The following is a 15,603-nucleotide window of genomic DNA, read 5'->3' as shown; positions in this document are numbered from 1 at the left end:
ACTATTCCCTACTCCCAAGCTATCTGTAGATTTGTGCGAAAATTGGCTTGAAATTAACAAGGTATAGCGCACACAGCAATAGCGGTGCCATCTAACACTCAGCTGCAGCAGTGAGAAAATGGTGGCGACGGGGAAAATGGCTGGGTCTTATAGGGCAAGGACATGTGACATACACTGCCTATGACACATGCCCTTGCTTGTGTGAAAAAAAGCAGTTCGCTCCGTGTGTGCGCTGCTGATAGGCTGACAGACTGCACCTCCCCACTGTAAATGCGGGAAAGAGAAAAAAAAATGGAGATCTTCATTATTCCTGCAGAGATCCATCCCCTGCCCCTCCCCCCGCCCCACTGTACACTCAAACTGCGTATTAACATTAATTTTCAGCATTAATGAGAAAAAATCCAGTTATGATTTTGGTGCACGAACAGTTATCGAACATAACCTTGAACAGCCGAATTTTTTTCAAATCGTTCGTGTTCTCCGAATGGCTCGAACACGTCCAAAACAGCTCGAATTTGAGATTGGCGAACAGTTCGAGTCGAACAACTCTCATCTCTACTGAAGTGCTTCCAGCTTGTAACTGATGTGGTGATATCTGAGATGGAGGCTGAACATGAGGAGGAGGTTGATGCGCAGGAGCTGTACACTGTGGGGGCAACTCTGACTGACATAGGGCCCGCAATCCTCGATGTTGTGAGGATTTGTTCCGTCCCAAGGTCCGACTGGGTCCTGGCTTCCACTATGTTTACCCAGTGTGCCGTCAGGGAGATGTACCGTCCCTGGCCACAAGCACTTGTCCACATTTCCGTTGTCAGGTGGACTCTCCCAGTCACTGCGTTGTTGAGGGCACGGCAGATGTTTTGGGACACGTACTTGTGTAGTGCGGGGATGTCACACCGGGCAAAATAGTGTCGGCTGTGGACCGAGTGCCGAGGGATGACCACCGCCATAAGGTTGCGGAAGGATTCCATCTCCACCAGCCTAAAAGGCAGCATTTCCAACGCAGGCAGTCGTGAAATGTGCGAATTTAGTAGTGTGGCCTGTGGGGCGTTGGCCGCGAATTTCTGCTTTCGTTCAAAGGTCTGGGATATGGACAATTGACCGCTGCGGTGGGACGTGGATATGGACGTTGATGCTGTTTCTTGAGAAAATGCCATAACAAGTGAAGACTGAGAGGAGGTGGCATCTTTGCATGCCGTTTGGACAGGGGATTGCTTTGCACACACTACAGGGGGTTCTATTGCACGCACAACAGCGGAAGAAGCAGTGGTGACACCCGCTGACACTGGTCGTGGACCCTGGGGTTCACCCCACAAAGTCGGGTGCTTTGCTGCCATGTGCCTGATCATGCTGGTGTTGGTCAGGCTGTTAGTTTTGTCACCCCTGCTGATGCTGGCATGGCAGGTGGTACAAATAGCCTTATTGGGGTTATCTGCAGAGTCTTTAAAAAAATTCCAGACTCTGGAAGACCTACAGGTTGTACTGGCAACATCCCTCGTGTTGGTGTTACGGGGAACTGTTGTCTGCCTTCTGTGTGTGGCCACCACACTGCTTCTTCCCGCCTGTTGGGGTACTCTGCCTCCCTCACCCTGTGTGCTGCTGGCCTTGCTCTGCGAGTCCTCCTGCCACGTTGGGTCAGTTACTAGATAATCCACCACCTCCTCCTCTTCCACTTGCGCACCACGATCCTCCTCACTTCCGGGCAATTGTGTCTCGTCATCGTCCACCTCCTGTGTCAAATTGCCAGCGTCGACTTCCTGTGGCCGTGGCTGTTCAAATATTTGGGCATCGTTACATGGGATCTCCTCTTCCACCACTTCAAGCGGAGCAGGCGAGGGGCACAAATCTGGAAATGGACCAGTGAACAGCTCTTCAGAGTGTCCAAGTGTGGGATCAGTTGCTGTCTGACGACACTCGGCATGGTGGGAGGAAGTAGCATCAGGGTGAGGAGGAGTATGCAGTCGAGACTCAAGGCTACTAAGATTTGACCGTGTGGAAGACAGACCGGAGGTGGTGGTGCCCAGGTAACTGGAAGTATTATCTGCTATCCAATTAATAACCTGTTCACACTGATCATTTTGCAATACTGTGGTTGTTCTGTGCTTCCCTAGTAATTTGGTCAAGAAGTGGGAGCGAGAAGATGTGGCTGTTGGTTGTGGCACATTTTCACCTTGGCCACGGCCCCATCCTCTGCACGCACCATCACCAGAACGTTCAGTACCACGTCCCTTGCCACGCGCCTTGCCCATTGTAAAGGAAGTAAAATAGCTTACACTCGCACTATCAATGGAAAAAGGCTAATAAAAAGTAGATTAGAACTGTGGAAGAGGAAAACCACAGTTCTATTTCTCTGGCCTACACCCGACTCTTTTAAACAATCTGAACAATCATGGAGAAACGATTACTGTTTTTCTTTACGGAAAAAATACCAAAAGCTGGATAATACAGAGATTTGATCCGTGGAACTGCAAAACCACAGTTCTATTTCTCGGGCCTACACCAGACTATTTTCAACAGATATATTTGTGTCTGAACAATCAGGAGACACTATTACTGTTTTTCTTTACGGCAAAAAATGCCAAAATCAGGATAATAGAGATTTTTCACCGTGGAACGGCAAAACCACAGTTATAATTTACTGGTGTATACAAGACTCTTTTAAACAGATATATTTGTGTCTGGACAATCAGGAGACACTATTACTGTTTTTCTTTACGGAAAAAATACCAAAAGCTGGATAATAGAGATTTTTTACTGTGGAACTGCAAAACCACAGTTCTATTTCTTGGGCCTACACCAGACTATTTTAAACAGATATATTTGTGTCTGAACAATCAGGAGACACTATTACTGTTTTTCTTTACGGAAAAAATACCAAAAGCTGGATAATAGAGATTTTTTACCGTGGGACGGCAAAACCACAGTTATAATTTACTGGTGTATACCAGAATCTTTTAAATAGATATATTTGCGGCTGAACAGTGAGCGACACACTCAAACTGTTTTTTTTTTGGTAAAAATGGCCCAAAAGTGGATAATACAGACGAATGAACCGTGGAACTTCGAAACCACACTTCTATTTCTCTGCCCTTCACCAGACTATTTTCAACAGATATATTTGTGTCTTAACAATCAGGAGACACTTTTACTGTTTTTCTTTACGGCAAAAAATGACAAAAGCAGGATAATAGAGATTTTTCACCGTGAAATGCCAAAACCACAGTTATAATTTACTGGTGTATACCAGACTCTTTTAAACAGATATATTTGTGTCTGAGCAATCGGGAGACACTATTACTGTTTTTCTTTACGGAAAAAATACCAAAAGCTGGATAATAGAGATTTTTTACTGTGGAACTGCAAAACCACTGTTCTATTTCTCGGGCCTACACCAGACTATTTTAAACAGATATATTTGTGTCTGAACAATCAGGAGACACTATTACTGTTTTTCTTTACGGAAAAAATACCAAAAGCTGGATAATAGACATTTTTTACCGTGGGACGGCAAAACCACAGTTATAATTTACTGGTGTATACCAGAATCTTTTAAACAGATATATTTGTGTCTGAACAATCAGGAGACACTATTACTGTTTTTCTTTACGGCAAAAAATGCCAAAAGCAGGATAATACAGAGATTTGACCCGTGGAACTGCAAAACCACATTTCTATTTCTCTTGCATTCACCAGACTCTTTTAAAAAAATATATTTTTGTCTGAACTGTCACAGACACACTTTTTTTGGGGGGGGGGAGGGGGTGGGACACCAAAAGTTTAATAAGATAGGTATTTGTACAGTATAAAGGAGGAAAAAAAAAAAAGAGGATTTAGATGAAAAAAAAGGATTTTTCCTGGCCCCCGAGACCTGGAGCTAAGTACAGCAATTTCAGCAACAGGAGCACACAGGACTGTAATGCAGCGTTTATAACCACTGCGTCTCCTATACAGCCTGCCTGATAACTGGGATGGATATTAGTCCTGAGAAGGACTGTTTGTTTGATCTGGCAGCCTTTACAGACCCTACACTAACTATTTTGTAGTATATATCTCTCCCTAAATCAGCAGCGCTGTCCCTACACTGTCTGATCCCAGCCGTCTGTGTCCAAGATGGCGGCGCACGGTTTTAAATACTCGAGGTGATGCTGTGCGGCCAGCCAATTAATGGAAAAAAACGCATGCTGATTGTACATGCGTTTTCCTGCCAGGGACATGCGGAAATTAAGCGTTCTTCACTTGCATTTCCGCATGCGGGTTGTCAAGCGCTTTCCAAGCGATTTTAGCATCACTTGGAAAGTGCTTGACAACTTGGCCACACTATAAAAATCCATGCAAAAGGCATGGATTTATATAGTGTGACCGAGAGAATGTCAAAAAATAAAAAAATAAATATATATTTACCCTCCGATGGCCCGTGCTGTCTTGCTTCGCTCGGTCCCAGCTGCCGGCAGCGGTAGAGTGAAGGACCTGCCAACGTCAGTGTCGCATGACCCGTCACATGACTCTGACGTCAGCGCAGGTCCTTCATTCCATTGCGATGTGCCGGGAAGCAAGGAGGAGCGCAGCGCGGGCCACCAGAAGGTAAGTATATATTTATTTTATTCTTTTTTTACAGCTTTTTTAATGGTACCTGGGTGTGGATGGTGTGGATGAGACTCTCCTCTCCTCTCCTCCACACCCGAGTACCATCCGCACATTAGAATGCGCCAATTACGCAAGTACAGATGCAGTCTTGCGGAATTGGCGCATTCTAATGCAAGTCAATAGTGGTGAAAACGCAGCACTTCCGCAAAATAATTGGTAGTGCTGCGTTTTTTTCCGCAATGATAATCCGTAGCGGAAATTTCCGCAGCATGTGCACAGCACATGCGGATTATCATTGGGGGACATGGCAGGCCTTCTACCATGCGTTTTTTAAGCGTTTCTGCAGCGTTTTTTCTGCTGCGGAAACGCTTAAAAAACGCATCGTGGGCACACAGCCTAAGTCATATGTCAAGGCTCATTAAAGGGTCGATAGTGACTTGTAGGATCGCTGCTTCCAAATAGTGGCGCTATAGAGTTCTAATTATCTTCCTTTCTGAAGAGACAATTTGCATAGGGGAATACAGTACACCCATACTGGAATATATACATGGAACCTATATACAGTTATATGAAAAAGTTTGGGCACCCCTATTAATCTTAAGCTTAATGTTTTATAAAAATTGGTGTTTTTGCAACAGCTATTTCAGTTTGATATATGTAATAACTGTTGGACACAGTAATGTTTCTGCCTTGAAATGAGGTTTATTGTACTAACACAAAATGTGCAATCTGCATTCAAACAAAATTTGACAGGTGCATAAGTATGGGCACCTCACCAGGAAAGTGACATTAATATTTAGTAGATCCTCCTTTTGCAAAAATAACAGCCTCTAGTCGCTTCCTGTAGCTTTTAATGATTTCCTTGATCCTGGATGAGAGTATTTTTGACCATTCCTCTTTACAAAACAATTCCAGTTCAGTTAAGTTTGATGGTCGCCGAGCATGGACAGCCCTCTTCAAATGATCCCACAGATGTTCAATGATATTCAGGTCTGGGGACTGAGATGGCCATTCCAGAACATTGTAATTGTTCCTCTGCATGAATGCCTGAGTAGATTTGGGGCGGTGTTTTGGATCATTGTCTTGCTGAAAGATCCATCCCCTGCGTAACTTCAACTTTGTCACTGATTCTTGAACAATATTGTCAAGAATCTGCTGATACTGAGTGGAATCCATGCGTCCCTCAACTTTAACAAGATTCCCGGTGCCGGAATTGGCCACACAGCCCCAAAGCATGATGGAACCTCCACCAAATTTTACTGTGGGTAGCAAGTGTTTTTCATGGAATGCTGTGTTTTTTTGCCGCCATGCATAACGCCTTTTTGTATGACCAAACAACTCAATCTTGGTATCATCAGTCCACAGGACCTTCTTCCAAAAAGAAATTGGCTTCTCCAAATGTGCTTTTGCATACCTCAGCCGACTCTGTTTGTGGCGAGCTTGCAGAAACGGCTTCTTTCGCATCACTCTCCCATACAGCTTCTCCTTGTGCAAAGTGCGTTGTATAGTTGACCGATGCACAGTGACACCATCTGCAGCAAGTTGATGCTGCAGCTCTCTGGAGGTGGTCTGAGGATTGTCCTTGACTGATCTCACCATTCTTCTTTTCTGCCTTTCTGATGTTTTTCTTGGCCTGCCACTTCTGGCCTTAACAAGAACTGTCCCTGTGTTCTTCCATTTCCTTACTATGTTCCTCACAGTGGAAACTGACAGGTTAAATCTCTGAGACAGCTTTTTGTTTCCTTCCCCTGAACAACTATGTTGAATAATCTTTGTTTTCAGATCAGTTGACAGTTGTTTTGAGGAGCCCATGATGCCAGTCTTCAGAGGAGATTCAAACAGGAGAACAACTTGCAAGTGGCCACTTTAAGTAGCTTTTCTCATGATTGCATACACCTGGCTATGAAGTTCAAAGCTCAATGAGGTTACAAAACCAATAAAAGTGCTTTAGTAAGTCAGTAAAAAGTAGGTAGGAGTATTTAAAACAAGAAAATGATAAGGGTGCCCATACTTATGCACCTGTCAAATTTTGTTTGAATGCAGATTGCACATTTTGTGTTAGTACAATAAACCTCATTTCAAGGCAGAAACATTACTGTGTCCAACAGTTATTACATATATCAAACTGAAATAGCTGTTGCAAAAACACCAATTTTTATAAAACATTAAGCTTAAGATTAATAGGGGTGCCCAAACTTTTTCATATAACTGTATATCGTTCAGTACAAAGAAAAACATTATCCTACAAATAAATTTGTACAAAAAAGAACCTAAATAAAAAGGTAAAACTTTATTCTAAACTACAAAATATTAAAAAATGGAAGTAAAAACTTAGGAAAACAGTAGATGGCACCACAACACTTAAGTATTGCAGGAAGTAAGTATTAGATCAATACAGGCAATAATCCCTAAACGTACAATAAGGCAGAACAAATGCTACCTTATTCATATACCAAAGTCAACACACAATAGTAAATTGTAACAATATGTTGTATACAGTGAATAGTAAATATCACAATATGTGTGTAGCCCTAATGTCACACAGTTACATAAACCTTTCTATATCAATTTCCCCCTTTTGTACAGTTAGGTCCATATATATTTGGACAGAGACAACATTTTTCAAATTTTGGTTCTAGACATTACCACAATGAATTTTAAACAAAACAATTCAGATGCAATTGAAGTTCAGACTTTCAGCTTTCATTTGAGGGTATCCACATTAAAATTGGATGAAGGGTTTAGGAGTTTCAGCTCCTTAACATGTTCCACCCTGTTTTTAAAGGGACCAAAAGTAATTGGACGGATTAAATAATTGTAAATAAAATGTTCATTTCTAGTACTTGGTTGAAAACCCTTTGTTGGCAATGACTGCATGAAGTCTTGAACTCATGGACATCACCAGACGCTGTGTTTCCTCCTTTTTGATGCTCTGCCAGGCCTTCACTGCGGTGGTTTTCAGTTGCTGTTTGTTTGTGGGCCTTTCTGTCTGAAGTTTAGTCTTTAACAAGTGAAATGCATGCTCAATTGGGTTGAGATCAGGTGACTTCTTTGCTTTAATAAACTCCTGGGTTGCTTTGGCTTTATGTTTTGGGTCATTGTCCATCTGTAGTATGAAACGACGACCAATCAGTTTGGCTGCATTTGGCTGGATCTGAGCACACAGTATGGCTCTGAATACACCAGAATTCATTCGGCTGCTTCTGTCCTGTGTCACATCATCAATAAACACTAGTGACCCAGTGCCACTGGCAGCCATGCATGCCCAAGCCATCACACTGCCTCCGCAGTGTTTTACAGATGATGTGGTATGCTTTGGATCATGAGCTGTACCACGCCTTCGCCATACTTTTCTCTTTCCATCATTCTGGTAGAGGTTGATCTTGGTTTCATCTATCCAAAGAATGTTCTTCCAGAACTGTGCTGGCTTTTTTAGATGTTTTTTAGCAAGGTCCAGTCTAGCCTTTTTATTCTTGATGCTTATGAGTGGCTTGCACCGTGCAGTGAACCCTCTGTATTTACTTTCATGCAGTCTTCTCTTTATGGTAGATTTGGATATTGATACGCCTACCTCCTGGAGAGTGTTGTTCACTTGGTTGGCTGTTGTGAAGGGGTTTCTCTTCACCATGGAGATTATTCTGCGATCAACCACCACTGTTGTCTTCCATGGGCGCCCAGGTCTTTTTGCATTGATGAGTTCACCAGTGCTTGCTTTCTTTCTCAGGATGTACCAAACTGTAGATTTTGCCACTCCTAATATTGTAGCAATTTAATGGATGTTTTTTTTCTGTTTTTGCAGCTTAAGGAGGTCTTTTTTCACCTGCATGGAGAGCTCCTTTGACCGCATGTTTACTTCACAGCAAAACCTTCCAAATGCAAGCACCACAACTCAAATCAACTCCAGGCCTTTTATCTGCTTAATTGAGAATAACATAACGAAGGGATTGCCCACACCTGTCCATGAAATAGCCTTGGAGTCAATTGTCCAATTACTTTTGGTCCCTTTAAAAACAGGGTGGCACATGTTAAGGGGCTGAAACTCATAAACCTTTCATCCAATTTTAATGTAGATACACTCAAATGAAAGCTGAAAGTCTGAACTTCAACTGCATCTGAATTGTTTTGTTTAAAATTTATTGTGGTGTCTAGAACCAAAATTAGAAAAATGTTTTCTCTGTTCAAATATATATGGACCTAACTGTAAATGGTATATATAAACTCTACCACATGGTTAGTGTCATGCAGGCTGAGGGGAGGAATAAGTGTATAATGACAGAATGAGGGGGAAGGGAGCACAATAATTAGGCAAAGGGGGGGTAGAAACCCCTAGGCTGATCTAATATCATCCTGACTGCCCTATCGTCCCTAAATAAGTTCTGCACCTATCGCTGAGCAGGAAACCTAATCCCTGACTGTCCCTAGAGCTAGGCGCTAGGTATGGAGGGGACAGGGTGAGCACTAGTCAGCCCCTAGTGCAACCAAAGATAACAAGGTAAGCAAACAAAGAGGTACACTGAGCTTGAGAAGACACCAGAGAGATCACGCCAACTATCCTCCAAGGAAATTCCAAGAAGACACTAGCCAACTTCTAGCACTCCAGCCCTGGACAGAGGAAAATAGAGTAATCACCGGCGACTCTCTGGAGACACGGAGAGTTTTTAACTATCAAGCAAGGGTGTGTCAATTAGCAGCAGAAGGTGGAGGTTAGTGATCAGCGAGCATGTTTGAAAAACGTTCACAAAAGATAAACTCGACACGAATATTGTACTTTCGGATTCCTGATCGGAAACCCGTGCATTTTTTTTTAAATCGGCAAAAATTGGTAAAATTTGGTAAAAAGGGCAGGAAATGATTGCCTCGCAACAAGTGATGAGTGAGTACCATAATATTCATAATTGCTATACTTGTAAAGAGTACTTTGTAATAATCGCGTATTCGTTCCGAATAGCGAGTACAATGTAAGTCAATGGAAAATGAGAGTAATTTTCTGCTGGACCCTACAAAGGGGTCTGTGGGCCTGAGGAAAAGGCTGAAATGGATGGGAAAGTGATGAACAGATTGGGAAGAGCCTGGAGAATATGCCTGCATGCATTTCTGACTCACATATGGTTTCTGGGAATACGTTTGTCGCAGTGTTACGCCACTTTTACAGACACACAAGAACAACTACCAAACCTAACCTAAATTGCATTTAACAGGCCAAAAAGGTTAAGAAACAGTTTTTCCTGCATAATCACTATTTTATAAGGCTAAATAAACCAGAGAAACCAGAAGACATGCATTTTATCGTTTTTTCACACATACTCTTGTGGCTTTTTTTCGCCTTTTACAATTGGGAGGGCCCTGACTTATGCATTTTCTTGGTCCCTCTGTAATACATCATTTTTAGTTCGCTATTCCCCAGCACTTTACAAGCACAGCTAGAACATACTAATAGGTATGTTGATCTTTGACCTGAGAGGCCTCAGGTGGCTCTGTAACATGCGTTTTGGAGGGACAGCTGTTACTTAGACATTTGGGTGGTCCCTCCATCATTGACACTCAGATAGTGGAATACATATTCCATCGTAGTTTACAATGTGCCCATTGTAGCGTTGAGCTTGACCCCCTCCTCCTCCTCCTCCTCCACCACCACCATGTGATACTGCGGCCCTAAATTCAAATGTTCAGAGGGCCTGCAGTAGGCTGGAAAGCTGAGTTTTGTGAGAGCCCTCGTGTGGCTCTGTAACATACATTTTGAAGTGCCCTCCTCTAGAAATTTTTGGGGTGCCTCTTGTGTACATTTGAGAGTGCCCTTACTTATTCATATTGTAGGGCCCTCACTATTATTTAACTAATTTAAGGGCAGAGACTACAGAGAAAATGGCCAAGAGACATGGAGTACTAGAAGATAACAGTGAATGCGGCCTATGATCCTCAGGTATGGCTGAACTCTGTGAACCGGAAAAATAAAGCTGCACTAGTCAACTGGAAGACGAGCTCAAATATATCACTTGTGCAAGTCAATGGACAAAGGATATATGGTGCCCCCCCTCCAGGATGGGTTGGAGAAGCTTCTCCAAATGGCTTAGATATTTTGATTGTCTATAGTCCCCAGATTATATAGCAAGTGAAGACTTCTTGATACTGTACTACTTGGTCCAGGTCAGAATGTGCATCGAATTTCCAAAAATTACTCTTGGGGCTGGGGGCTGTGTCATAGGTGCAAGAAGATTTCATGACAAGAGCCTCCCTTGACAAACATTATCTACGATGGAGTACTGTAGTAGTTCTGGCCCTCAATTCAAGTTTTCAGAGGGCCATCAGTCAGTCATCAACAGTCAGTGTAAATTTCTGTTGAATATGTATTCCCTATCTCAGTCACAATGTGGCACAACATGTGACAAGGGCTTCCAGTGACAAATATTAGTTTGGTAGGACTACTGTACATTCCAGATTTGTCCACTGCACAATATGCATAGGGTTTGTGAAAATTAGCCCTATGGACTGAGTCATGGTTGACGCAGGAAGCCCCCATCCCAAGGGCTTCCAATCACAAATAGTAGATAGGCTGGAGTAGGAATACTGTCCTGGGTTGTCCACTGCACAATGTTTATAGGATTTGTAAAAATTAGCTATATGTGCTGTGTCATGATTGACTCACTATTTTGGCTGAGCCTGTGACAGCCAGCTTGGCTTGTGCCATCAACATCTGAAAATCTGTAAACAAAACCCAAAATGCCAAAAAAGCCTGTTGTTAAGGGACGTGGACGTGGTGTTGTCAGTGGTGCACGAGAAGGCACTCAGTCTGTGTCAGGTCAGAAGAAGCTTGATACATCCACTATGTTCCTGGAAAAAATTCCCAGTCTGGAGCATAAACGTGTGTGGAAGCAAGAAGAGCGAGAGCAGATTCTGTTTTGGATAGCAGTCAATGCCTCTACACATTTGTCAAGCAGCAACAAATCTTCCATGACCACACAGTCTACTGTGGATACACAGAAGGCTGGCCCTTCCAATCCTGAAGCTGGTTCTCCTTCCTCCTGCCATTATCAGTCACAGGAGACATATGACACCAAGCTTGGCTACTCCGAGGATCTGTTTGGTACGTAGCCTTTGGTTGACTCTGGCCTCTCACTGTGCAGCATTGAAGAGGGACAAGAGGAGGTGGCGTGCATTGATGCTCAAGTATTTGAGGACCTATGGCCAGAAGAAAGCCACTTGAAGGAACGTCATTTACTGTCTCCAGAGGTGGAGGCTGATGATGATGAGACACAGTTGCCATCAGGTCAGCCTACAATGTCAACTGGGAAGGAGGATGAGATAGAAGATGAGGTGGTCGATGATGAGTTCACTCATCCGACCAGGACCGTTTGCACACATAGCCATGACAGCAACACAGAGGAAGATGAATATGTAGCACAAACACAGGCACCAAGGGGTCGTGGTTAGCCCAGAGTGAGAACTGGGTCAAGTGTTCCCAAGAGCACCCCCGCTGTGCGCCAAGTCAGGGCTAGGGGGCGTTCAGCTGCTGTGTGGAATTTTTTTTTCTGAAAGTCCTTCAGAGAAAAACGTTGTCTGTAGCATCTGCCATACCAAGTTGAGCAGAGGCCAGGGCAAAGGCAACCTGAGAACAACCAGCATGAGAAATCACATGGCAGCCAAGCTGCCCAGTAGGTGGGCAGAACACCAGGGTATCAAATCTGCGTCTGCTGGTCAAACTAATAATAATAATAATACTCTTTATTTATATAGCGCCAACCTATTCCACAGCGCTTTACAATTCTGAGGTTCATATTCAACAGTCATAAGTAACATAGCTAAAGATAATACAATAATAAAAGCAAAAATAATGACGACCCTGCTCGTAAGAGCTTACAATCTACAATGAGGTGGGGGTGACACAAAGTACAGGGGCTTATTTACAATGATGGTCCAGCGATCTTGAGGGGATGAGAGATAGATAAAGGTTGCATGAGCTCATCACCAGCCAGTATCTGTAGTGCTTAGGGGTTCGGTGGAGACTTATGCCATGTCGCCTGGGCTATGTGCTTCAGAATCTGCTGTTCAAGAAGCAGGCGCTTATACCTCCTGCCCACAAGCAGTACATCAGGGTATCAAATGTGCGTCTGCGGGTCAAACCAATAGTGATAATAATAATAATACTCTTTATTTAGCGCCAACCTATTCCGCAGTGCTTTACAATTCAGAGGTTCATATTCAACAGTCATAAGTAACATAGCTAAAGATAATACAATAATTAAAGCAAAAATAATGACTACCCTGCTCATAAGATCTTACAATCTACAATGAGGTGGGGGTGATACAAAGTACAGGGGCTTATTTATAATGATGGTCCAGCCATCTTGAGGGGATGAGGGATAGATAAAGGTTGCATGAGCTCATCACCAGCCAGCATCTGTAGTGCTTTGGGGTTCGGTGGAGACTTATGCCATGTCGCCTGGGCTATGTGCTTCAGAATCTGCTGTTCAAGAAGCATGCGCTCATACCTCCTGCCCACAAGCTGCAGTTGCTCACACACAACAAACATCAACCACATCCAGTTCCTTGTGCCAGCACAGCGTCCAATTGTCCGTGCCTGAGAGCTTGGAAAGAATGTGTAAATACCCAGCCACGCACCCACAGGCACAAATACTAGACTCACACATTGCCAAATTTCTAGCTGTGGAGATGATGCCATTTAGGCTCGTGGGAACTCAGTCTTCCGTGATCTCTTGGCTGTGGCTGCCCCACGATAGTGTTCCCAGCAGCCACTATTTTGCCCGGTGTGCTGTCCCTGCGTTACACAAGTACATGTTAAACAATCTGAATTGTGCTCTCACCAACACCGTAACCCGGAAGGTCCACCTAACAGACACCTGGACAAATTTTTGTGTACAGGGACGATACATTTCTGTCATGGCACACTGCGAGAACCTGGTGGAGGGTGGGACAAAGGCCCAAACTGGAACATCACACATCCCACCCACCCTAAGAATAGCGGGCCCAACTTCTGTCAGAGTTTCCAACTCTTCATATTCCACTTCGTTTCTCCCCTTCTCCTGTTCCTCAGCTTCTGCTGAATTACCCTCCCCATGACTGCCAAGCTGGGACCTGTGCAGCAGCGCATCGGCAAAGTGGCAAGATGCCCTGCTGAAGCTAATCTGTTTAGGTCAGTAAGCACACACTGCAACAGAGCTATGGCAAGCTTTAAAACAACAGACCGATCAGTGGTTCTCCCCGCTGCACCTCCAACCCGGTCTGGTCGTCTGCGATAATGAGCGTAACCTGGTGGCGGCTTTAAAGATTGGCAAGCTGGTACACGTGCCATGCATGTCTCACATGCTGAACCAAGTTGTTCAGAAATTTTGGAAAACTTTACGAGACTTGCCGTACCTACTTGAGAAGGTGCGCCGTATTAGTGCCCATTTCCGCCATTCCTCTACTGCTTTTACTACTTTTCCAGCGCTGCAAAAGCGCTTGAATTTGCCAAGTCACCGACTAATTTGCGACCTGCCCACGTGGTGGAACTCCACCTATCATATGTTGGGGAGGATTAGTGAACAGCAGAGGGCAGTAGCTGAATACCAGCTTCAGCATGCCAGTTAGACTGAGAGTCAGCCACCACACATAACTGTTAAGTGGGTGTGGATCGCTGACATTTGTGAGGTTCTTGATAACTTTGAGTACTGCACCAACCTCGTGTACGGTGATCAGGCTATTATCAGCGTAACCATCCCGCTGCTGTGTCTCTTGAAACAATCGCTGCATAATCTCAAAGAGGGAGCTTTGAGTGCCCAGCATGTTGGTATGGAGCCAGATTTCCCAATGGGTGACACTTCCCAGCCCAGTCAATATTCTGAGGCAACATTGGTGATGAGGAGGAAGATGAGGAAGGAGAGGACTTGTTTTTCCGTGCTACAGAGGGGACACCCAACCCAAGCTTCATGTCTGTCCAACCTGGATGGGCTGGAAAGGAGAAGGTGGAGGAGGAGAAGGAGGCGAGTCAGCGTAAGAAGATGATGGGTACTGTTTCTATTGTTGGGGACACAGAACATTTGCCTTTTTGCAGCTTGGCCCACATGGCACCATTGATGTATTAGTGTCTGTGGCAAGACCCTCCTGTGATACACATTTTATCCAACAGTAATAATAATAAAAAATTTTATTTATATAGTGCCAACATATTCCGCAGCACTTTACAATTAAGCGGAGACATGTTCATACAATAAATTCAATACAAGGTAAGACAGTTTAAACAGTTACATTAGGAGTGAGGTTCCTGCTCGCAAGCTTACATTCAACAAGGAAATGGGTGGACACAATAGGTGAAAAGTGCTTGTTATTTCAGGTCAGGCAATTATAATAAGTAGGGATTTTCATATAAAACTGCATGATCCGGTCATCAGCCAGTGTAGTTATCGTGTGCATGGAGGGTGTGGAGACAGATGAATAGTAGGGTGCCGATTCAGAATAATATTTAGAAGGCGGAAAAAGGGGAAAGTTAGTTTACTGAGTAGTTGAGGTGGTAGTTTAAAGAGATGGGTTTTTAAAGCGCGCTTGAAGACGTGGTGGCTAGGCATCAGTAGGATCGTCTGGGGTAGGGCATTCCAGAGAACTGGTGCAGCACGAGAGAAGTCTTGGAGACGGAATTGCGAGGTTTGGATTATGGGGGATGTTAGTCTTAGGTCATTTGTAGAACGGAGGGCACGTGTAAGGCGATAGACAAAGATGAGAGCGGAGATATAAGGCGGTGCAGAACTGTAGAGAGCTTTGTGGGTGAGAGTAATGAGTTCATATTGGACCCTGTAGCAAATGGGCAACCAGTGTAATGACTGGCACAAGATGGAGGCATCGGTGTAGCGGCTGGACAGAAATACAACTCTGGCTGCTGCATTCAGGACGGATTGAAGTGAAGAAAGTTTGGTAAAAGGGAGACCGATCAGAAGAGAGTTGCTGTAGTCCACACGAGAGTGAATAAGACCAACAGTAAGAGTTTTAGCAGTTTCAAAGATGAGAAAAGGTCGGATTCTGGAGATGTTT

At 43.9% G+C, this 15,603-nt stretch overlaps 1 protein-coding gene across 4 annotated transcripts in view; it reads left to right on the top strand.

The window, feature by feature from the left end:
• The window catches only part of LOC141156682 (coagulation factor XIII B chain-like), a 784,153-nt gene that overhangs the window by 546,669 nt on the left and 221,881 nt on the right, over positions 1–15,603 (top strand). Inside the window, exon 11 of one of the 4 annotated variants that reach the window (XM_073642932.1) lies at positions 8,384–8,403. The exons of the other annotated variants lie outside the window; for them this stretch is intronic. Coding sequence (XP_073499033.1) covers positions 8,384–8,388 — 5 coding nt within the window. The 3' untranslated portion in view covers positions 8,389–8,403. Of the gene's footprint in view, positions 1–8,383; positions 8,404–15,603 lie in introns of those variants that run through there. 4 annotated transcript variants of the gene reach the window in all.

The sequence above is a fragment of the Phyllobates terribilis genome, unplaced genomic scaffold (genome assembly GCF_046119375.1).
Source record: "Phyllobates terribilis strain yellow unplaced genomic scaffold, ASM4611937v1 Scaffold_8__6_contigs__length_399053987, whole genome shotgun sequence".
Taxonomy (NCBI): domain Eukaryota; kingdom Metazoa; phylum Chordata; class Amphibia; order Anura; family Dendrobatidae; genus Phyllobates; species Phyllobates terribilis.
This window is presented reverse-complemented; position numbering and strand designations above follow the sequence as displayed.